We start from the raw sequence: 24,462 nt of genomic DNA, 5'->3' as shown, positions 1-24,462 counted from the left end.
CTAACACAGGGTATTTGTTCAAGTACAGTCTAGTATTCTAACATGCATTTTAGATGTTCAGATATGTAATTTATTGAAATATTCCAGATTAAATTTGAGATTAGTTTGATGAGAAATAAAGTATTTAATGAATTGCATGATAGGCTTTAAGTTTGAACACTATGTGATAAAAGGCCCAACAGTATGGAGAGAAACTTGGCTATGTAACAGGAAAAATGTTATAGTGAAAAGTTGGTTCTTGAACTAGAGAACAACACAGAGTGGAGTTCCCCAGAGCCTGCATCAACACTACTGACCTCCTTTATCTATGTCAATGATTTTGACTCTGGAATATAGAGAACAATTTCTAAATTTAAAAATGCCAGAAATCTTAAAGTCAATGTGATTGTGATAAGGAAAAAATACTTCACGGAAATATTCATAAGCTTGTAAAATTTAAATAGTGCTCAGTCATTTTGTTTGATTTCCATTATAGTGTAAATTCTCCCTTTTCTGACTGGAAGTGTCCTATATATTTTCATTAATCTTGTACTTCTTACATACTTATAGAACTATTTACAAACCACCTTGATATTCCTTGCAAGTTTACTTTGATGGTCTATTTTTTGGCTGTTAATCAAACTCTTGAGTCTTCTTTTATGCTGAATTTTAACCTGCTCCAAATAATTTGACAGGCTACTTTTTCAGATCTACTCTTTGGATCGACGACAACCTTTTAACTTATGTAAAAGACTGGATTATTTTCCTTTTCTGTTTTAGCTCCAGAATGGAATTCTCAGTTGTTGCATTTCCTGCAGTTGTTCCTTAAACACCAGCCTTCACTACCCCTGGCCTTTTCTTTCAATGAAGTTCCTCAATCTATCATAGTCAACTCACTCCACATTACTTGTAACATCCATTATTTAAACTTGGGACATGAGTTTTGGATTGAACTACTTCATTCCTATGACTATAAATATTTGCATACCTCATCACAGTGCACACTACCCACAAGATATAGTTATTCACCATGCTACTTCAGATATACTTTGAGTGATAGAATTTATGGAGGCATTCATTGGAGGCTTGTGGTAATGATGGCAGTTACACATCCCTCACACTACACTGTAAAGGCCACACTACCTGTTGTTCTGGGAAGTGTTCTCAAGGGATGGAAAAAGTTGGTTAGTTGTTGTCAAACCTCAATCATTACAGCTTCACATAACTTAGTGAAAAGGTCAGTTGTGTCAGAGCCACTGGAGGACATCTTTTCTCCAAGAACGTTGATACTGAGTCATCGGCTCAAGAGGACATCTCTTCATATGCCCTGGTAATGTACATTCAAGACTCTAACCTGCCAGAAACCAGAAAATCCACTAAATGTTGTAAGATTTGTAAAATTTGCATCTGGCTCCTCAAGAAGCATCCCTATCAATCCATTATATAAAAAGCAAGTTGGAGGGAGATAAGGATTTTAAAAGACTCTCTCTATATGTGGTGAAATAAAACATGCTGTGGCCAAGTGTCCACATGCTTTCCAAGAGTCCGTTGTCAAAGATTCACTGAGTGTATGTGCTACCAAGCATATTCCATCCGTACACTGGTCTCAAACATGTGAACTTAGGACACCAACCCCAACTTTCTTTCTAATGCAAAGGAGAAGTTGAGAATTTGTCCTTCAGAAGGCATCCACGATGTATGCAGCCTGATTCTGCTCTTTCAAAACACTCCTACTGAACCTACAACAGACTAAGTTAAAGGAGAAGTTTATTTTGGGCTAGCTACCTCAAAGCTACATCTAAAATTCTTAAATTCCATGACAATATATGAAGACCTAGTTTTATTAGTTGGACTTTTACAACAGGGACAGGCCATTCAGTCTCTTATGTTGATGCTAGCATTTCCGCTCCCTCTCGTCGTATTCTTTCATTCTTCTCTCTTAGTTACCTATTTAGCTTCTCTTCAGACACATCTGTGCCATTTGCCTCACCCACTATATGTGGCACTGTCTGAAGAAAATTCACCCAACTTTCTTGCCATATCTGTGAGAGATTATCATGTAGTCTCAGTCCCTTTAGATTTAGTTTTAGATTTCACCATACACAAGTTCACAAAAGTCAATCCTCCCTTATTAGTGTAGGCTTCAAAATATTGTGACATCACTGAAAACTCTCCTCACTCTTTATCTTTCACCAAGAATAGGATGGTGTGAAGGTCTTTAGAGAAAGGATGTTTAAAACTATTACCTATATCCTCATCAATTGAAATCTGTAGGTCTTGTTGCCAGAGGTTTTTTAAATTTTGTCTAACGGAATGTTTCTCATTGCCAACAGCATACTATACCTAAACAAGATTTTTTCACATTATGGGGACCTTTTTGGAACTACTTTCACAATCTTCGACTTGTTCAGCAATGATGATGGCCATTATATGTTTGAATTTACGACTATATGTCTAAGATTTTTTTTCTTTTCTTTTAACCAAACGGCTGTTTTTTTTTTCTCTCTCTCTTTTTTGTTATGGGGTTTTGATTTTGCTTAGAATAGAATAAAATATACCTTTTCAATATTATGGTTAATTTACTATACATAGATATGGGGCATTTCAACCTTGTTTCTGTTTCCATAATATCATAATGTATTTTGTATTTGTCTATGCAAGTAATTAATAAAAACACTGAAAAAGAAAAAAAACTATTACCTGTAATAAATCTTCAGGGCATTGTTTGGTAAGCAAGGAATACACTGCTGATAGATGCCATTTTCATCAAATTCTAGCTCACTGCCACAGGATTTACAGCCAGAGTATGTTAAATGGGAAAGAGAGGCCAAGGTGGTCTCCGCTGATGTGAAGGCATCCATTGTGAACAGGGGATCAACAGAAGAGAACGTACTCCACTTCATTGCAATTATGTGTGTCCTTAATTCAAAAGTCGCTGTAAAATAAACACAGTAATGAAGTTAATTAGATATTATAAATACAAAGTAAGAACTTCCCACTTGTTCATTAGGGTGCTGGTAGCAAGTGATGTTCTGTCCAGGTTTGACTTTGTGGTCATTGTGTACTTCTGGCAGGACTATTCCCAAACAATGAACAGAAAACTTCTGCAACGGAAGGAAGAAATTGGTAAATACAGGTGTACTGCACAAATTTTTGAATGCATGCACCAACTGAATAGCCTCGTATAGCAGGAGAGTGCATTAGTTAATCACATGCAACCTGTCCACCATACTCTTCTTCTTCTCCATAGAGAGTTCCTTAGTACTGAGGCTGACTTGCCACTACTCTGGTTTTGAAGCAAGTATGGGAAGCTCAGGTTCTTCCATGGAAGGGAAGGAGGTGCCTGATGGGTAGTTTATGAAGAAGTATATTCCACCCCCCCCCACCCCCCAGTCCCATGCAGGGCCTCTGTGTGCACCTCACACATTGACTTGTGATTCCCAATACCATCCTGAATGGACGTTATTGTAAATCTCTCTTTGACTCTTCATGGGCCAGGATTTCCTAGGAGTCAGTGACATTGGATTCCTTCAAGGAATCTTTAAACACATCCTTCAATCTTCCGTTTGCTTGCAGTGACAGAGCTCAGAAACAGTGTCGACTTCAGGAGTCTGTTGTCGGGCACATGACTCATGCAACATTATTAACATTGGTTTTCTCACCTTTTCAGGAATTTGGAGAATTTTGCTACATTCATCCAGTACACCACACACATCCAGTAGATAAGACTACTTCTGAGTACATGTCCACGACGCACCGGGTCTCATAACCAGTAGGTTAATCAACTCATAAATGTCTTCCAATTTTACCCTATTTCTTACATTCAATGAGGAGACAAACTCTGAAGTTCGTGCACTTTATTCTCAAACATTCACCTAACAAATGGAACAACCTCACTTAAATGTGCCCAATACACTGTATCCTGAGTACAGGCATCCAACAGCCCCTGGAAGTGAGTCCACCAAATCCTTAAACCCACAGCCAGTGTTTGAGGTTATCACTATGAGCATCTTCAAGTTATATTCAGAAAGTCCATTGTGAAAACCAGCCCTCATGATGTGAAAGCAAATCACGGAATGGCTTATAGTTACCCTTGGGGAATTTTCTGACATGGTCAAGGTCAAATCTCAGGCCAGATCAGATTTATGACTAAGCATTTTAAAAATCCTATCCAGGTTCCAAGAAATGAAATTAGAGTAGGCAGAAGTGAAGTTAATAAGATACAATAAACACAATATCACACCAATATGGATGTGATTGGACTGGGGATGGTGCTGAGATTCACCAGGGTTGCATGGGATGGAACATTTCAGTTACGAGGAGGGACTGGGTTTCTTTCCTTTGAAGCAGAGAAGACTGAGGGGGGAGCTTGTGGAGGTGTACAAATTATGAAAAGGCGGATAGTGAGAACCATTTCCCTGAAACAGAAATACCACCATCACCATGGCCAGGGATGCCACGATAGTGTAGTGGTTAGCAGGACGCTACTACAACTTGGGGCGTTCCAAGAGTTCAAAATTTAATTCCTGCTTCATTCTGTATGGAGTCTCTGTACGTCCTTCCCATGAAATGTATATGTTTTCTCTGAGTCCTTCGGTTTCAGCCCACAGGTCAAAGATGCACCGGGTTGGTTAATTACTCATTGTGAATTGTCCCTTGATTAGGGTAGGTATATAGGATTTGTCAGGGGTTGCTGGGGTGGTGTGGCTGGAAGGGCTGGAAAGACTTACTCAGCGTTGTATCGCTGAATAAAAATAAATAAAGTCCAAAACCGGAGGGCATAGGTTTATGAACCCAGGTTACTTATGTCTAATCACCAGGCTGATGGTAATGCCACTGAAAGTCAAAGGAAGGTGATTAGACTCTCTTGTTGGAGATGGTCATTGGCTGGCATGAAGTCATTTGCCACAACAGTCCATGCCTGAATGTTGTCCAGGTCTTTTGCTGAGGAGTTGAGAATGGAAGCAAACATTATGCATTGTTAGTGAATATTCCCACTTACGATCTTCTGATGGGAGGAAAATTATTGATGAAGCATCTGAAGATGTTTAGGCTGGGGACTACGTATCTGAGAAACTTCTGCAGAGATGTGCTGGGGCTAGGAGGACACTTGATCAAATGCTGCCTTATTGTCATAGTCATAGTCATACTTTATTGACACCGGGGGAAATTGGTTTTTGTTACAGTTGCACCATAAATAAAAAATAGTAATAGAACCATAAAATAGTTAATATGAACATGAGCAGTCACTCTCACTATAGCTCTGACATTCAGCTCTTTAGTCCATGTTGGAACAAAGCTGTGATGAGCTTTGCAGCCAAGTAGTCCTGGTGAAAACCAAACTGAGCATCAGCAGGTAGTTTACTGATGAGCAAGTTCCACCTAATAGTGACATCGATGATATCCATCTCTTTGTTGACGACGGAGGGAAGATGGCAAGTGATAATCAGGAGAAGGCTCCCACTGGTGGATGTGATCCCAAGGTTCGATGAAGGAGTCTGGCACAGTCTGTATGATTCCAAGAAAGTACCAGCAGGCCTGGTACAAGCTATATAGAGCAAAAGATTTGATGGTTTGTCTTCTCACCCTCCTATATCATACCCGAACAGCAAGATGATAGGTTCAGCAGAGGAAGAAAATGCAGTGACTTTACAAATACCTGCATCCATTTCAGAGCATGCATATGCCACAAAATAAAGGCACAGAATCAAATCCTACTTGAGCCATGGCTGCAGAAAATACATCCTTGTCAATTATCTTAAATCCATTGATAACTTTATCCTTTTCCATCAGAAACATCTTATCACCAACATTCTATCACCCATGATTTTTAACACACCTACTATATTTCCCCATTAACTGTCAGTTTCAGGAATGGTTAGCATAGACACAGTGGGCAGATGGGTCTGTTTCTATGCTCTTTGAATTCTAATAACCTCCTGAGCATTTTGAATATAATGACTGCACATCTACAGCTGTCTGAACTAGAGAATTTCAAAGATTTATATGTTAAATATAAATTAACTATGTGCCAATCCACAAAACTGGCTTGCTGCTTTGTGATGTTGCAACATAATGTTTTCACTTGGGAGAAAGATTGGTGGGATGTGGTTGCAAATAAACCCTGACTAAAAACAGCTGAAATAAACAACGGTTCTAGAAAAGCCATTTTCATTTATTCAGCCAGCTGCCAAACTTGCCAAGGACTTCGTTTTTTCATTGTCCTACATATTCAAAGGCCAGTTCAAAAATAGAATAGTATTTTTACAAAATTTTTAAATCATAAAACAAAAAACACTGAGAAAACATATTTAGGTAAACTCAATTGAAAAATAAATGCAAATTACCTAATATTTATCAAGGGCCCTCTCAACCAAAACTCCAGGAAGTAATTAAAAAGACGAATGGAAAGTCTGATTTTATTGCAAGTAATGCAGAATAAATGTGGCAGAATTTCGATGCAACATCCTGTAAAGTTATTCCTTTTCATCTTCCTGCAGGTGATGACCTGCTGAATATCTCCAGCACGTCCTTTCTCTTCCAGATCTCCAGCACCTGCGGTTCATTATTTTTGAAACTTGGTGGTGATTCAAGAGTCACACAGCAAGTCCTTTAGCCAACCAAGTTTGTGTTATTCATCAAACACACTTTTACAATTACCTCCTCTAATTCTCCCCACCTTACCGTCAGTACCAGATTCTACCACTCACTGACACACAAGGAGCAATTGAGTAGAAAAGGTAGTGACTCGCGGCAGCTTGGAGTTTCAAGCAACACCGTGGCAGAGATCGGAAGCCTGAGAAGACGTGGTTCAGTCAGGTTCACCGATTGAGTAGAAAAGGCAGTGATTCGCAGAAGTTTGGTGTTTTGAGCAGCAGCCAATCGGTGTCTGGGATTGATTTACAAGAACAAATTAAAGTCAGATAGGGGCAAGTGGAGCGGCCATCATTGGAATGGTCAGCGTTAGATTGGGATTTTTGAGGCTTTAGCTCTTTGAGGCTTCAGCGAGGAGAGGCTCGAGTGAGAGAAGGCAAAAAACAGCTGTAGGTAGTGTGTTTTCCCTCCTTCACAAATTTATTGTTTTTCCTTATTTATGGTTGCTCAGTTAGGAACAGTAGAGGTGCCACGCAGGATAGTGAAATGCTCCTCTTGTGGGATGTGGGAAGGCAAAGAGACCTCCAGTGTCCCTAACGACTACATCTGCAAGAAGTGCATCCAACTGCAGCTTCTAACAATCTGCGTTAAGGAGTTGAAGCTGGAACTAGATAAACTCCAGATCATTCAGGAGGCTGAGGGAGTGATACTTGGGACCTATAGAGAGGTAGGTCATAGGAAATTGGGTAACAGCCAGGAAAGGGAAAGGGGTTTAACAGTCAGTGCAGAGTACCCTTGTGGCCATCCCCCTCAACAAAAAGTATAGCACTTTGGATACTGTTGGGGAGGGTGGAAGATTACCTAGCTGAGGGAAGTCTCAGCAGTCAGGTCCCTGGCACTGAGTCTGGCTCTCTGACTCAGAAGGGAAGGGGGAGAGGAGGTGAGCTGTATTGATAGGGGATTTGTTAGTTAGGGGAACAGAAGGAGGTTCTGTGGATGAGGTTGAAATTCCTAGATGGTATGTTGCCTCCTGGGTGCCAGGGTCCAGAACATCTCTGATTGAGTCCTCAGCATTCTTAGTGGGAGGGTGAAAGCCAGAGGCTGTGACTCACATAGGTACGAATGACATAGGTAGGAAGAGCGAGGAGATTCTGCAAAGTGAGTTCAGGGAGTTAGGTGCAAAGTTACAGGGCAGTACCTCCAGAGTTGTAATCTCACGATTGCAACCCATGCCACATGCTAGTGAGGCCAGAAATAGGAAGATTATATAGTTTTACATGTGGCTAAGGAGTTGGTGTAGGAGGGAGGACATAAGATTTTTGGATCATTGGGTTCTCTTCCAGGGAAGGTGGGACCTATACAGAAGAGACTGTTTGCAATCTGAACTGGAGGGGGACTAGTATCCTAGCAGGAAGATTTGCTGGTGTTGGCACGGTGGAGTTTAAACTAGAGTTGTAGGGGGATGGGAACCAGAGTGCCAGAACAAATAGTGGAGACGTTGTGGAAACAGATGTTATTAAGACCTCAGACACAGTCAGGAATTAAAAGATTGAGCATGATGTGACGAATGTCCTGAGCTGCGTATATTTCAATGCAAAAAGTATCGTAGGAAAGGAAGATGCGCTTAGGGGACGGAGCTTGTAAAATGTGTTCAGGGAAGTTTTCTTGATCAATACATATAAGTCCCAATGAGAGAGTGTGTAATACTTGATCTGCTATTAGGGAATGAGACAAGACAGGTAACAGAAGTTTGTGTAGGTGAACACTTTGCATCCAGTGATCACAATGCTATTAGTTTCAAAGTACATATACAAAAAGATAGGCCTGGTCCACAAGCTGAGATTCTAAATTGGAGAAAGGCCAATTTTGATGGTATCAGAAAGGATCGGGCAAGTGTGGATTGGGACAGGCTGTTTTCTGGCAAAGGTGTACTTGGGGGTGGGGTAAGTGGGAGGCCTTCAAAAGTGAAATTTTGAGAGTACAAAGCTTGTATGAACTTGTCAGAATAAAAGGTAAAGATAAAAGGTTTAGGAGACCTTGGTTTTCAAGAGATATTGAGATCCTGGTTAAGGAAAAAAAAGGAGGCGCATTACAGTGTTAGGTGCCAGCAGCAATAGACCACAGACACAGATTTTTAATGTTAAACAACTATACTTTCAATTTAATAGTCAATTAAAACAATTACTCCCCAACCAAAAATTAACAGTGCAATGCATCTTAGCTCACAAACTGTGGAGATCTGGAAACAGTTCTTCCCAAATCTTACTCAACCCAAAATATAGACAATTTAAACAGAGTCCTAGGACGGCAATCCAGGAGGTCCTGAAATCCATGGGAATAGGTACAGGTGTCTGTGAGGTAGGGTTCATAAATCCACATTACGATGACACAAGGTGACAGTCACAGAAGATTCGAGAAGTCGAGTGGTCGTCACTTAAATACTGGAGTCCACGCAGCGATAACAAGGTGATATCGAAGTTCCAAAATCCACGTAGGGATATCACAAGGTGACAGTCACGAAATATTCCTTAACACAAGTGGTCGCCACGTAACACACCCGAATCCATGTATAGGTTAACAAAAAGGGTTCGCCACAGAATACTCCAGAAATCCAAGTATGGATCATACAAAGTGACAGTCATGTATCCGATATGCACTGTGTGCCGCAAATTATCACAATCTTCTGACATGGAGAAATATTGGGACCGCCCACTGCTGTAGTGAACTCTTCAACTCACTCAACTCAATTCACTCCCTCGCTGGTAACTCACGGTCCATTGAATCCTTTAACTGACAAATTTTCCAGAAACTTCTCGAATCGAATAGAAAAAGCCTCCACGCATTTGTTATATGATGTTATCCTCCCGCCTCACCCAGGCATGCCTAAATGACGCTTACGGTTAATAAAAAAACGTTGACATGTAACAACAGATATAGGCAGGAACAAATGAGGTGCTCATGGAGTATTAGAAATGCAAGAGAATACTTAAGAAAGAAATCAGGAAGGCTACAAGAAGACATGAGGTTGCCTTAGCAGACAAGGTGAAGGACAATACCAAGGGATTCCAGAGATATTTTAAGAGCAAAAGGATTGGAAGGGACAAAATCCCTGGAAGGGAAATCAATTATTTTACCTCTCAATTCTATTCTCCTGCTTTCTTCCCATAAACTTTGACCCTCTTACTAATCAAAAATCTATCACCCTTTGCTTTAAATATTCCCTAATAATTTGGCTTCCACAGCTGTTTGTGGCTGACTAGAAAATCTCTGGTTCCTCCCCTGTCTGTTAGCTGACTGTGGGATATTACAGGAATGCTAAGATCAGTCCAGTCTAAAGCAGTCCTATTTCTCTCAGAGACGATCACACTGAGACATGAGCATACAACCCAGGCTAATAGTTCAGTGTTACATAGAGGAATGCAATACTGCCAGAAATGTTGTGCTTCAATTGAGGTGTCAAACCATCGCTGCTCTGAACAGAAGTAAGAATTCCACAGATGATATGTGAATGAGAGCAGGGGGATCTGGGGCCTATAGTCCTCTCTCAATTAACACCCTTGGTCATTATCATGCTTGTTGTTTGTGGAACCATGCAGAGTGCAAATCTGCTGATGTTTCATCCACCACAACACGATTGCATTACTGAAAATTGTTTTTGGATACCGCGATTATATAAATACTGGCAAATCTTGCACCATGTGCCAGAAGTGCCTGATCTTCAACTTCCAGGCAACAAGCAGAGGACATTCAAGGGATTTTTTTCCTTCTAAAAGGAGTTATTTCTCACCATCAGTGAAATCAATGGGAAAATACTCTGGGGCTGAAACTGACCTCTAAACAACGCGTAATTAAGAGATTCTTGGTTACAATGCCGCTGTTACTTTTAGAATATACCTGAATGCCTGGTACATAACAGTGTTGAAATGTCCTTCACTTTAACACAGGCCATTTTGCTGGGTTGGTATTTGGATCTGAACTCAATGGCCCTTTCATCGTCATTAAACAGGCACTCACATGATGACCAAGGTGTAGTGTGCAGTTCCAAGTCCCCAGTGATGGGATTTTGACAGACTAGCAGGATTCTGAAGTCCCAGACATGGTCTAAAAGAGAAACAGATTCAACAATAATGCGTCTCAGTTATTAACAATAAATACCACGAGAAAGCAGGATTATCAGATCAGTAGCATGGAAGCTAGGGAAATGTGGAAACATCCCTGGAGCTGGAAATCACAGGGATACTGCCTAGCCTGTACTGAATGAGCAGCTGAACCAGGATCAGCTCAGTGATCAAATGCCCAGTGATCCCTACATTTGAGCCACGTGAGGACAGGATCCAACTGTGAAACGACCATCAGCACACAGCATGCATCAGTTCAAAGGAGAAACTTGAGTAAAAACTGGGGAGAAAATTGGAAAAGGAAGCTGACTACTCATTGCTCAATGATCATTACATACCGTGGTCAAGGTAAATGCTGAAACACACATATAACATTCCACATATTTCAATGGCTGTGCCTCACTCACCCAATTTCTTTTGAATCAGAGATTGCCACGATATCGCATTTCCCCAGAGAGTCAGTGTGCCTGGTTTATCTTTGCGCTGTTCCACGGTTAGCACAATCTTCTGTTGTTTCTTCCCAGTGTAGGTGTACATGTTCTCTGAACATGAAGTATTGTCAGATTATACAGTGTGCTCTCAGCTGTAATAAACACTTGACTGAAGAGATGCACAAAAATAATTGGGGGCTTCAACCTGGCTGTGATTAGAAGTTCACACACAATAATTACCTTACATTTTCCTGAATAATTTTTTTTGTGGTTTCACAATTCTACAATGTTTTTAATAAGCAGTTTTCTTTCCTTATTGCTGGAGTTATGGACATTACCAGAACCTAGTATGAGGAATCAGATTCCAAAACCCTGCCACAGAGGGATCTCTCTCTCTCGTCCCTTATACCTGGTGTGCTGAGTTTACTGGATCCCCAAATGGGAAGGAACTAGATGGGCCGAAGGGCCTGTTTTGTGCTGTAGCACCCTTACTGGATAAGCACACAGTGCATTTCTGACAGGGGGTAATGTGGCTGATGCCTCCTTCCCAAAGGATGCCTAAGGTATGGTGCGAAGTTCCAATTTCCAGTCTAAACAACCAAACCTTCCCAATATCATCTGCTACTCCTTTAGGTAAATTTTGTGTGAAAAACCTATCATAATAAACTCTATTGCAAGCTTTAAAACAAAATGCTGCTAATGCCAAGAATCCTCACCTTCAATAGAATAAAGACCAGAATAACCAGCTGGAATTATTCAACTGAAACAAGCAATTTGTTTAGGAAGAGTGAGCTGTCACCCCAGGTTAATGTGTAAAATTCGAAAGAACATAGAGCAAAAATATTTCTATTTCCATAAAGCTTTCCTCAAGGTACTCCAAAATGATTTACCGATCAATTTACACACACTAAATGCTGGAGGAACTCAGCAGGCCAGGCAACATTTATGGAAAAGAGGAAACAGTTGACGTTTTGAGCTGAGACTATTCATTGGGACTGGAGAAAAAGCTAAGAAGTCAGAGCAAGAAGGTGGGAGAGGAGAGGAAGGTGATAGGTGAAACCGGGAGAGAGGGAGGGATGAAGTAAAGAGCCGAGAAGATGACTGGTGAAAGAGATAGAGGGCAGGAGAAGAGGGAATCCGATAGGAGAGGGTAGAAGACCACAGAAAAAAGCAAAGGTGGCGGGGGAGGGGGGGAAGCACCAGAGGGAAGTGATGGACAGGTAAGGAGATAAGGTGAGAGAGGGAAATGGGGATGGGGAATGGTGAAGGGGGTGGGGGCAATTACTGGAAGTTCGAGAAATCGATGTTCATACCATCAGGTTGGAGGCTAGTCTAAAGGAATATCGGGTTCTTGCTCCTTCAACCTGAGTATGGCCTCATCGCAACAGTAGAGGAGGCCATGGGCTGACATGGCAGAATGGGAAGTAGAACTGAAATGGGTGGCCACTGGGAGATCCCGCTTTTTCTGGTGGGTGCTGCCAAAGTGGTCTCCCAATCTACGTTGGGTCTCGTTGTTATACAAGAGGCCTCACCGGGAGCCTCGGATACAGTAGATGACCCCAGACTCACAGGTGAAGTGTCGCCTAATCTAGACATGTAGAATCACGAGTTAATGGGATAGCCTACACCCTAATCAATTAATTAGTTCTGAGGTGGAGTCAGCATGATAATGTAGAAAAGATTGCAGTGAATTGGCCAAGTTACTGGCTTTACTGATGCGGGTTCAGTGTTTAATAGTGGCCAGGATACCAGAGCTCCGCTACCTGCTTTGATATAGTGGCAGAGAATATTGTACATTCACTTAATTGGTTTAATATCTCGTCCGAAATCTGAACAAGTCAGTTTTTTTATGTGGTTGGTGTCAAATATACTCATGAAGAAACTTGGAATGTTTTACTACTTCAAAACAGCTATGTGATTACAAGTTCTGCCTATTGTTGAATGAAAAAAACCACATTGTGGGCCAAAAGATATGAACCATTTTCAGCACTGAACATCAGATGGAAAACACCCCTGTAAGTACAACACACCGTGGAATTCTCCTGTGTTTTACTTCCAGTCTCCACTGTGTTAGCTCACCTCAGATTAAAATTAGTCCAAGGAGGAATGAAATACTTTAGCCAGGATTCTCCATCTCAAATGGATAATTGCTAGGAGAAGAGTAAAATTTAAAAAATGCTGGAAATACTCAGCAGTTCAGGGCACATCTGTGGGAACCAACTTTCTTCGGGTTTTAACTTGCTTGCTGGGAGGACAGGTCAGTTTAAAGATTTCACTCAGTTGGCTACTTTCTTTAATTGAAGCTCATTTAGAAAGAATGGATCCCTTGGAAGAGATAATGGGGAAAGGGATTTAGGTATTTGTGGAACCTCTCCATCTTCAATGGAGAAGAGGAACTAATTCTAGGAAAAAAAACTAGGATAAGTCAAAGGGTACAGACCTGTGAGCACAGTCATGAGGATGACTTTAAGTAGTGCATGTACCACCAGACCTGGCCGCAGATCACAGAGGCTGACGTATTGCATAGAGTCTGAATGTTGATGGTTTGTAGGTCCCAGAGTCAGTAGGTGGGCATGGTGATGGGAAATATATGCTATAAGACCTTTCAGTGATACTGGATTCACTGTATGTGACCCTTTAGAAAGAAAACATTCAGGAAAGGTTAGCTTTACACAACAAAATTAATATTCATCTATATAACCAAATTGACATTAATTCTGCATGTATGCTTCTAGGGCTGGCAGGCGGCAAATAAATCACATCACAGGGATTAATGTGTGACAAACAAATCAGCTAAAGCCTGTTCTAAATAAAACCAAATAATAAACTAACTTCAAGTAACTCCGAGATCACATCATTGCATTTAATCTGGATCAGTCTAATCACTTTAATGAGCAATTCAATCTAAGTAGCTTCTAATTTTATTTAACTAATTAAATAATCAATCAGAGAAAAAAATCAATCAGATCTGGACACATGAATTCCAAACCTATCCCGAATCCTGTTCTCAGTACACAGTCACCCAACCCCTAAGCTTGATGGTTACTTGGTGGTGATCAGTTTGCAATGATAATGACCTTACCAGTCCTCTTTAATCGCCCAATCAAATGACAAAGAATCAACGGAATGTGTTGCGAGTTTACAGGATTTATATTAAAGGAAATTAAGTAATTTTGTGAGGCTTCGCTGCTAGTGTTGAGCTTTGTCAGATGTGAGGAATGAAGTTATTGGTATGGCCCACATTGCACTCATGGCTGGTGAAGATTCACTTTGAATTCAAAATGTGTTAATAATCAAACTGTCCTGTTTTAGTAGCAGCTCATCGGCAACAATTGATACAGATGAGGTTCGTAAAATACTGAATGTCGTTGTGCATTTAAATGCAAGCATGCAGTGACGATGACAGTAGAATACTGAACTCACACTGTACAGCCTGAATCTGCAAGCAGGGTCCCAGATTGATCAGTTTACTCCCCTTGGTGGATTGCAGCATCTCCTCTCCTTGCCAGTGGTCCCAATACACGGTCACATCTGCAGGCACAAAAACAAGCAGCTCTACTGAACAATCAGAAGGAACCTTGAACCAACCTCCCCATTGCTTCAAATGATAAACAGTATTTTCTTTTATTGATGTATTTTAAACCTGGTTGGGTATCCTGGAAAGCCAGGATAATTACTCAATGAAGACCCTATTGACTTTCTAATCCAGACACTTGGGTAATTATTTATCGTGACTGAAGTTGTCCCCGATGAAGAGGAAATAGCGATAAGTTATGTACCATACATCATTTGTGTAGCTCAGCAGTGTGACTGGTGGCTAAAGGGAGATAGTACGATAACCTGCTGTTTATACTGGCAGCAGTTCATTCAATGATTGTTCATGTGGTAGACCATCACTTTGTCTCCTCAGAGGCTGCTTCAGCTGCTGAGCTCCTCCAGCAATTTGTTTGTTGTCTGGTGTGTCTCGTCCAATTGTTGCCTACTGTGTATTTCTCATTTGGCCACTGAGATAACAATTTCAGCATTCAATCCTCATGGTGAAACAGTGAGTGATACAACACAGAAGAAAATTTTTTGCTAGAGAGTTCTCCAATTAGTTCCACTCCAGTAATTCATCAGAAGCAGTTCAGCAAAGATTGGATAGACGGGTTATGGGAAATAGTTAAGAGGCAAGGTTTGGAGTTTAGAAAAGTGAAATGGAGACGCAAGAACACTGCAGATGCTGGAAGTTGGAGTGGGGAGAAAAATGAGCTGCTGGGGGAACTCAGCAGGTCAGGGACATCTGTGGAGCAAAATGGGCAGTTAAAGTTCTGGGTCAAGACCATTCCACCTTCTACGACTGGGCCTCACCTGTGTCTCTGCCTCTGCTTGCCTCGATCACCCTTAGCTCGCCTTTCCATTGTTAGTGTCGTTCGTGTTCATCATTATTAATAAAGTGTTATTAATAAGGTAGTAAGTAGTTTCCTTTGTTTTGTTTTTTGCTGCCATAAGTAGTCACTGGATAGTAAGTGCTATCTTAAACCAGATAGGTGGAGGCAACAAAGGACTACAGATGATAAAAACCAATGGGAAAGAAAGGCGGAGCATGGAATTAAAGAGGGAGGTGAGAATAGTCGGGGGGGAGGGTATAGGGGATGCAGTGGGAGGAGTACAATGGTAATGGAGTTGGTGGGGGAGAGGAAAGAAGGGTGTGTGAGAGGATCTGGATTGATCAGGAGATGAGGAAAGGGATGGGAAGGAGGGCAGGTTATCTGAAATTGGAGAATTCAATGTTCATGCCATTGGGCTGGGGATTACCTGCCTGAGGCCTTGTTCTGATTTGCTCTTAGCCTTACCTGGCAATGGCAGAGGCCGAGGACAGAGAGGTCAGTGTGGAATTCGGGAGCAGAATTAAAATGGCTGGGAAAAGGAAGCTCCAGATGTCTGTGGTGGGCAGAACACAGGTGGCCAGCAAAGCAGATGCCTAGTCTGCTCTTGGTCTTCATCACCCGACCCACCTTCCCCCTGACCTGGTCTCATCTATCACCTGCCAGTTTGTACTGGTCCCCTTTCCCTTCCAGTCGTGATGAAGGATCTCAATCCAAAATGTTGACTTTTAGGTTGTTTAAGTCTTGCTGCATACAGGCATGGGTTGGCGCATTTGTTGAAGAGTTGCAAATGGAACTGGAATAAAGCAACCATCAGCACATTCCTCACTCTGGCTCTGGAGAGAGAAAGCTCAATGATGAAATGGCTGACCTGCTCCTGCAGCCATGTGACAAGGTCCCAATGACAAGCTGATCCTGAAGGTTACGGCACATGGTGTCTATGGTGAGCTGGCTAATTGGATCCAAAATTGGCTAGGTGAGAGGAAGCATAGTGTAGAGGTGGAAAGATCTTATTGGAAGTCTATGACCAACAGTGTACCCCAGGGATCTGTGCTGAGAACCTTGTTTTTTGTGATTATACATATTGATGACTTGGATGTGAATACAAGAGGTAAGACTGCCAATTCTGCACATGACACAAAAGTTGGTGTTGTGGATAACAAGGAAGGTTGTTTAAGACTACAGCAGGATGCAGATGAGATGGAAAGATGGGTGAATTGTTGGCAGATGAAACTTAATCCTGATGAGAGTAAATTGATGTATTTTGGAAAGTCAAATAGGGTTAGGATGTATAGAGTAAATGTTAGGGTACTGAATGTTAATGAACTGAAAGACTTTGGGGTTCGATAATAGTTCACTGAAAGTGGCAACATACATAGACACCCGGGTGAAGAGGTCACATGCATGCTTAGTATTATAGGTCAAGGCATAGAGTATGAAAGTTGGGACGTTACATTGCAACTTTGCAAAACACCAGTTAGAACAAACTTGGTACACTGTACATAGTTCTGGTTGCTGCACCAAAGGATGTGGTTTCACTGGAGAGAGTGCTGAGAAGATTCACCAGGGTGTTAACACGGTGGGGGAGTTGTTCTCCTCCCATACATACTCATCTTTCACATAGTTTTCTTTTTCAATTCTTCAGTCTTCCTACTCCTATCCATTCCCTGTACATCATCTCCCATATGATTCTGTTAAGCCATCATTCCCAGCCACCCCCCCACCACACACAATTCCTGCTATCAGCTACCTGGGTCTATCCTATCCCCTCTCATACTGCCATATACTGGGAAGTTTTCCTTTTCCATTCCCTGTCTCGACACAGGGTCGCAATTCAAACTGTCGACATACATCACTTGCCTCCACAGATACTGATTGACCTGCTGAGTTCTTCCAGTTCTCTCAGTGGAGAGTTCAGTGACATACAGTAAGACACCCCACATGCCAATCAAAGCACGCCACGATAGCGTAGTGATCAGCACAATGCTATTACAACTCAGTGCGTCGAAGTTCAGAGTTCAATCCCAGCATCTTCTGTGAGGAGTTTGTACGTCCTCCCCATGGAATGCATTAGTTTTCTCCAGGTGCTCCAGTTTCCTCCCACAGTCCAAAGACTAACTGGTTAGTAGGTTAATTGGTCATTGTAAATTGTTCAGTGATTACGTTAGGGTTAAATTGGGGGGGGGGTGCTGGGCAGGGTGGCTCAAAGGGGCTATTCTACACAGTACAGTATCTCTAATTAATTAATTAATGCCACGCTTTTCCAGACTTCAGCACTGTGAACATGGAATCACAGACATGGGGAGGATGTTGGCATCAGTTCTCCATGACACACTCTGGCCCTCTGCGTCTGTCAGAAAGACTAAGGCTGAGCGCACCACTCAGCTATTAAACCAAGAACCAACCTGTAATACGATCTGCTTTTCAGACCCCACCGGTATTAACTTTCTCAGAGGATAAGTAAATGAAATGTTCTGTTACCTGTTAGTAGTACGACATCTCCAGGGAATGTAGCCAGTGCCCAGAAAGCAGCAGCTCGCCACAACACGACTTTTACGGTTATTCCTGATTGGTCTGTTACCACAATAGTTGCTATGGGGACTCTGCGCCCAGCCAGTGATCCTGACTTGATCTCTATCTCCTTCAGGAGGCAGCAGAAGAGAACCGTGACTAAAATGTGGTACTTGTTGTTCCTGTCAGTGCAACACTTAAGTTGTTCTGTTTCCACTAAGCCAAGTGTAAGAGTTGGCCACTGTACCCTCATTGCTTGTAGATAATGTCCAAGATGAGAGGTTCTCTTATCCTCTATTGATTTCATTCTCTTGGGTGATAGGTGATCTGTATCTAAACAATCTGGAGATCTAGGTTTCTCTTCTGTCTTCATTCTGTTGGGTGATAGCTGGTCTTTATCTAAACAATCTGGAGATCTAGGTTTCTCTTTTGCCTTCATTCTCTTGGGTGATGGCCGGTCTTTATCTAAACAATCTGGGGATCTAGGTTTCTCTTTTGTCTTCATTCTGTTGGGTGATGGCCGGACTTTATCTAGACAATCTGGAGATCTAGGTTTCTGGATTCCTTTATTTAACTCATCAGGACCCTTGGATATTTCCACTATTTTTTTAAAAGACCACCTGGTGGAGTTCACAACTTGAGAGCACAGGATTCCTCCACTGTATGGCTCAATATTAATCTCATCCTCACCTTCAGACCTATCAGTGATGGAAGTAAAGAGCAGCTCTGATCCCTCTGATGTCCTTCCACCCAAAACTCCATTGGCAGACAATTGCTGGTTACTCAATGTGTTGAAAAGCTCCAGGGTACTTTCTGCATTATCAGCTCGTCTGCCCACCATCTCACTCTCACATCGTCCAGAAGGCCTAACAGGCCAAAGTGTAGATGTCATTAACTGAGAGGGCATCTCAGCATCTGTTGCATCTGTTTTCAGTTTAGTCTTTAAATTAAACTGACTTTCTGAACATTTCTGTAAAAGAACAGCAGCTTGACTGGCTGCCAACACACTGAGGAACTCAGAGTCTGTTGATAAACTTTGGTTCACTGTTGTGCATTTGAAATAACATTTCTGTTCCTCATTTGGAAAGGTGTCCTGCAGATATTCCATCAGCAACTCATGTAGTAATTCATGATCATCTTCTTTCAACAGTCTGTTCTGTAGTGTTGTGCTGTTGGTGTTCTGCGATTCAGTTTCAGTTTTTTTGCTTTGGGTACGTCTATTGTCAAACTCAGGTGTCTTGAAATCATCTTCTGTGCAAAGTACATTGGTGGATTCATTGACATGTTCTTCATCTGTTTTGAGATGTCCTTCAAAACACAGCAGTCTTTTGTTGCTCAACTCCCTCCGTTCTCCCTTCTTTCTAGTACTGAGATGTTCATGGGACAACCTGGCACTCTGTCTCTGCTCTAGCCTTGAGGAATCAAGGCTTTCACCAGAACACTCTTGGAATGCTGTTACAATTCCTTCTTCACACTTTGAAGAAGAAAACTGTCTGGCATAGTTTTCCAACTGTACCACAACGTTGTGACACTCAAAGGTTTTCTGTGAGGTTTCAGTCGTACGGTTTTTGATGGTGTGAGATCCTGCATCATACAAAAAGTGGCACTGAAGCCACTTCTTAGAGCTTCCTTCAATCACTGCTTCAGCTGCTGGTGGTTTCTGCTGCGTCGGAATGGCTGGTGCTCCAAGGAAAATGTGGATTTTATTCTTATTACTCATTTGTGCTGATAAGTACTTCAGTCCTTCCAGGACATAGCGTCTCCAATATGATATTGTCTCCAACAGAATTGTATCAGTTTAATCAAATCTGTATGAAGTCAACAAACATTGGAACCAGAATCAGAATTGATATCCATTGACATACGTCGTGAAATTTGTCATAAGAATATAGATAGGAACTGAGGAGATTTAAGCATGAACATAATGTGCATAATTTTGTTATATTATAAATTAACCATATGTGTATAAAGTATGATACTGTTTCAGGCTACCCATTCTGCCAGACAGTCTGAGGACTTTACTCAGTAACTATATGGTACTATAGACTATCCATTCTATCGGAGTCAGAGTTGGAAGGTGGGGATCGGGGAATAAGTCATCTTTTCAGTGAAAGGAATGCAACAATACTGGTTCATCTGAGTCAGGGCTGGGTGAATAATCTTCTAAGTGAAAGGAATGCAAACACATTGGCACATCTTATCTGTGTTTGAATGTTGTGCAGCCTGCCTGGGCTTGTGAAGATGAGTCATGGTTTTCCATTTAATTCATCCTGGGTGAGGCCATCTAATTCAGCATTCATTGGGTACAGAACCTGATTTGTGAGCATCAGTGGCAGAACAAGTTCATGAAGGCAGTAAAAGATCAGCAAAGCAGCTTTGCAATGCATAACAGTTGCCTTCATATTCACGCTCCACTTACAATTACGTAGAAATTCAATATACTTTCAAGAAGGGTAAAAATTATGCAAACATTTATGATACCTAGATGTAAAGGGGAAATGGAACAAAATGGATGCCTTCTTCAGAGGGACATTGTCAGGTTAATGAGGAAGGTAAACCCTGAAATATTTTAAATATAGAATTTTGCATCAAAAGCAATGCATCATAATGCCTGTGGAGGGCACTCAATTCCTTCACAATGTAGAGGAGACCCTATCAGAGCAAACTACACTAAATGATCCAATTTAGAGTCATACAGCACTACCATCAAGTCCTTTGTCCCATCTAGTCTATGCTGGCCTGGTCTGCTGACTGGTTGCATCTACCTGCACCAGGAGGTAGCCCTCCATACGCTTCTCATTCATGCACCAAACCACACTTCTCGTAAGTATCACAATTGGACTCACATATACCACTTCTATTGGCAGCTTATCCCACTCTCACACCATCCCCTGAGTGAAGAAGATCCCCCCATTTAACAAATCTTGTGTCATTTATTCTGTCACTTGCAGGTCTGCTCAGTGACAGGGTATCCAAAAACCGCTGGTGGGATCCCTTTTCTGCTTAGCCATGATTTCAGTGAAAGACATTATACTGGTTTGCCGAGATCTTATTCACTTATATTCCCCTGTCCGTCTGAGCTACAAGCCTAATGGAGGTTTTCAAGAAAATGAAGCTTTCCAAATCATCTTTCCAAACACAGACTGGGTGACAGAAATTGTTCGACATATTGAGCTCTGATGATTGCAATTTGTCATTGGCATTTGGTGACAACGTAGAAGTCCAAAGGCAGAGATATCAGATTGGAGGTGGGGTGGAAAATTAACTGACTGGCAGATAGAAGATCAGGGCCACTTTTACAGACTGAACAGCGATATCACACAAAGCAATTACCCAATCCATGTTTGATTTCCACAATGTAAAGGAGACAACATCATGAGCATGGAATACAGTACATTAAACAGTAAGCCATACAAGTGAATCACCATTTCACCTGGAGCATTCGAGTCCCTGAATGGTAGAAAGAGTGATAAGATGCCTGCTGCATTTCATGTGCTTTTTTAGGAACGAACAGTACTAATTCACCCACTCTTTTTAGCCAGAGATTCTACTATGGTCTCTCTCAGTTTCCCACATCACATCACAAACTTTCCCTTTCCTAATTCACCTTTTTTTCCTGAAGCTTAAAATGTGTTCAGTCACTAACTTCCTAGTGCTGGTGAAAGACCTGAAACATGAAATCTGTTTCTCTCTCCATAGATGCTGCCTGACCTGTTAAGCATTTCTAGAAATTTACGAAGATTCCAAATAAAATGATAAACACAAGTAGGTCTGCAGATGCTGGAAATCTTGAGCAACAAACACAAAATGCTGGATTTCAGCAAGACAGGCATTATCTATGGAGAGGAATAAACAGACAATGTTTTGGCCTGATACATCGACTGTTTATTCCCCTCATTAGATGCTGCCTGACTTGCTGAGTTCCTCCAGCATTTTCAAGTTCAATTGTCGTTCAACCAGGCACATGTATATAGCTAAATGAAAAAAATGTTCTTTCGGGACCAAGGTTCAAAACACAGCACATATATCACATTCAGCACATAAAATAATGCTAACACAATAATATTAACTTTATAGAAATATAATATAGATGTACACTGTACATGTAAAGTGCATATAAGACATATAGTTAAATATATAGCAGTATAATGACAGTGGTGGGTGGTGGCAGGCTGTTCAGCTGTTACCCATCCTAACAGTCCTTGCTCTTATACTGCTGTACCTTCTGCCTGACCGTAGGTGGTCAAATAGATTGTGGGACAGATGTGAGGAGTCCTCAACAATGCTGAGGGCTTTGTGAATACAGTGCTTCTGGTATATGTCCTAGACTGGGGGGAGAGAGAGATCCAGATGATTCTCTCAGCGGTCCTCATAACCCATTGCACGGTCTTATGGTCAGATTGCCTTACAATTCCTATACCAGACAGTGATACAGCTGGTCAGGACCCTCTTGATGGTGCTCCAATAGAAGGTGGTTAGAATGGGGCCAGGGAGCCTCGCTCACCTCAATCTCCTCAGGAAGTGGAGGCACTACTCTGTGTGTGTGGCAAATAAAATGAGTTGGATCAAAGCTGTGTGATCATTAGGATGAAGGAGAAAAGGGGGCATGAAGAATTGTTCACAAGATCAGGGGCCTGAAGGAGAAATGGTGTAGGATGGGTGAGGGAGATAAAGATAAGTAAGGGCTGAAATACCAGAGGAGTTGACTAGGCAGATCTAAAGGGTCATGAAGTCCAAAATGATGTAGCTTCTTTGACCACCAATCAATGTAATCAGGTGGATTAAACTGAAGGCCATAAATGGACACTCATCTACTGGTCTTTTACAAGAGACGCATTCTTTAAAAACAAGCAGACATTGTCTGGGCAGTGTCTACTGGTGCAAAGCCATTTCAACAAAGAAGTATTTACTGCTCATCCCAGTTCTTCAGCATCCCCTCAGAGAATTACAAATCCAAAGATCCTTATCACAATTAACAGATAACACCCCACCACACCAATGGCTTGCAATATTAGCTACATCATTCTTTTACCTTCATCTTACTTATCTAAGTTTTCCACCATGCCTTATGATAACACTTCTAAAGCTATTCTCTGATAAAAAGATTGAGTTTATTTGATAACTTCAGCCAATTACTCTGCAGTTTCCTGTACTTTAACACCCCTCTCCTCCCCCACAGTCCATTCCAAGCATAAATCTAAGCAACACACATAAAAGTTGCTGGTGAACGCAACAAGCCAGGCAGCATCTCTAGGAAGAGGTACAGTCGACGTTTCAGGCTGAGACCCTTCGTCAGAACTAACTGAAGGAAGAGTGAGTAAGGGAAGCCCAAATAGTTACACATAGGCTGAAGGACTGCCAGAGTAGACAGGAAAGAGGAGAACAGATCTAAGCCCTGACACCTTTGTCCAAGGAGTCAAGAAACTGGGAGAAAATTATCCACAAGGATCCATGAGAAGATCCACTGGCTGTGAAGCGGCATAACCAACTCTCCCTGGTCTCCACCCATGATGTTCGAGAGGGGCACAAATTCAACTAGGCATTAGTGAAAGTCATGGCACAAGCAAACATGTGGCATGCAAGAAAATTTCTAGAAGCATGGTTCTCTGTGAACAATTCAGTAAATAGACACGTAGTTTAAGGAGACTTGGTATGTCGGTATGTTACTAAAGACTCTAGCAGATTTCTACAGATCTATAGTGGAGAGCATTCCGACTGGTTGCATCACAGCCTGGTGTGGAGTATCCAACGCGCAGGATCAAAAGAAGCTGCAGAGCACTGTAAACTCCGCCAGCTCTATCATGGGCAGAATCCTCCCCCACCATCAAAAACATCTTCAAAAGGCACCACACACAAAATGCTGAATAACCTCAGATGTTTCAGGCTGAGCCCCTTCTTCAGGACTAGAAAGGAAGGGGAAAGACACAATAAAAGGTGGGGGAGGGGGAAGGAGGATAACTAGAAGGTGATAGGTGAAGCCAGGTGGGTGGGAAAGGTAAAGAAGAAGGAATCTGATAGGAGAGGAGAGTTGGCAATGGGAGAAAGCAAAGAAGGTAAGGCACCAGGGAGGTGATAGTGCTCAAGGAGGCAGTATCCATCATTAAGAACCTACACTATCTGCAATATGTCCTTTTCTCATTAGTACCATTGGAAAGGAGAATCAGAATCAGAATCAATTTTCATATATTTGAAATGTGTTGTTTTGGGGCAGCACATTGTAATGAATAATTTTAAAAAACTATAAATTACAATAATATATATTAGCAAAAAATGAAAAAAAATAGTTAGGTAGTGTATATGGGTTTATTGTCCAATCAGAAATCTGATGATGGAGGGGAAGAAACTGTTCCTATAACGTTGGGTGTGTGTCTTCAGGCTTCTGTATCTTCTTCTTGATGGTAGCGATCCGAAGAGGGCATGTTCTGGGTGATGGAGAACCTTAATGATGGATGTTGCCTTTTT

The 24,462-nt window shown here is 41.6% G+C and overlaps 1 protein-coding gene across 10 annotated transcripts in view; it reads right to left on the bottom strand.

The window, feature by feature from the left end:
- The window catches only part of shld2 (shieldin complex subunit 2), a 107,412-nt gene that overhangs the window by 4,325 nt on the left and 78,625 nt on the right, over positions 1-24,462 (bottom strand). For 9 of the 10 annotated variants that reach the window (XM_072282495.1, XM_072282488.1, XM_072282489.1 and 6 more), the window contains 6 exons: positions 17,971-19,808; positions 14,546-14,653; positions 13,563-13,757; positions 11,099-11,233; positions 10,468-10,674; positions 2,680-2,914 (listed from right to left, as the gene is read on the bottom strand). In XM_072282495.1, coding sequence (XP_072138596.1) covers positions 2,680-2,914; positions 10,468-10,674; positions 11,099-11,233; positions 13,563-13,757; positions 14,546-14,653; positions 17,971-19,720 — 2,630 coding nt within the window. In that variant the 5' untranslated portion in view covers positions 19,721-19,808. The remainder of the gene's footprint in view (positions 1-2,679; positions 2,915-10,467; positions 10,675-11,098; positions 11,234-13,562; positions 13,758-14,545; positions 14,654-17,970; positions 19,809-24,462) is intronic. The other variant, XM_072282498.1, reaches the window with a different exon arrangement.

This window comes from Mobula birostris, chromosome 18, assembly GCF_030028105.1.
Source record: "Mobula birostris isolate sMobBir1 chromosome 18, sMobBir1.hap1, whole genome shotgun sequence".
Taxonomy (NCBI): Eukaryota; Metazoa; Chordata; class Chondrichthyes; order Myliobatiformes; family Myliobatidae; genus Mobula; species Mobula birostris.
The sequence above is the reverse complement of the archived record's forward strand: the minus strand, read 5'-3'. Positions and strand labels throughout refer to the sequence as shown.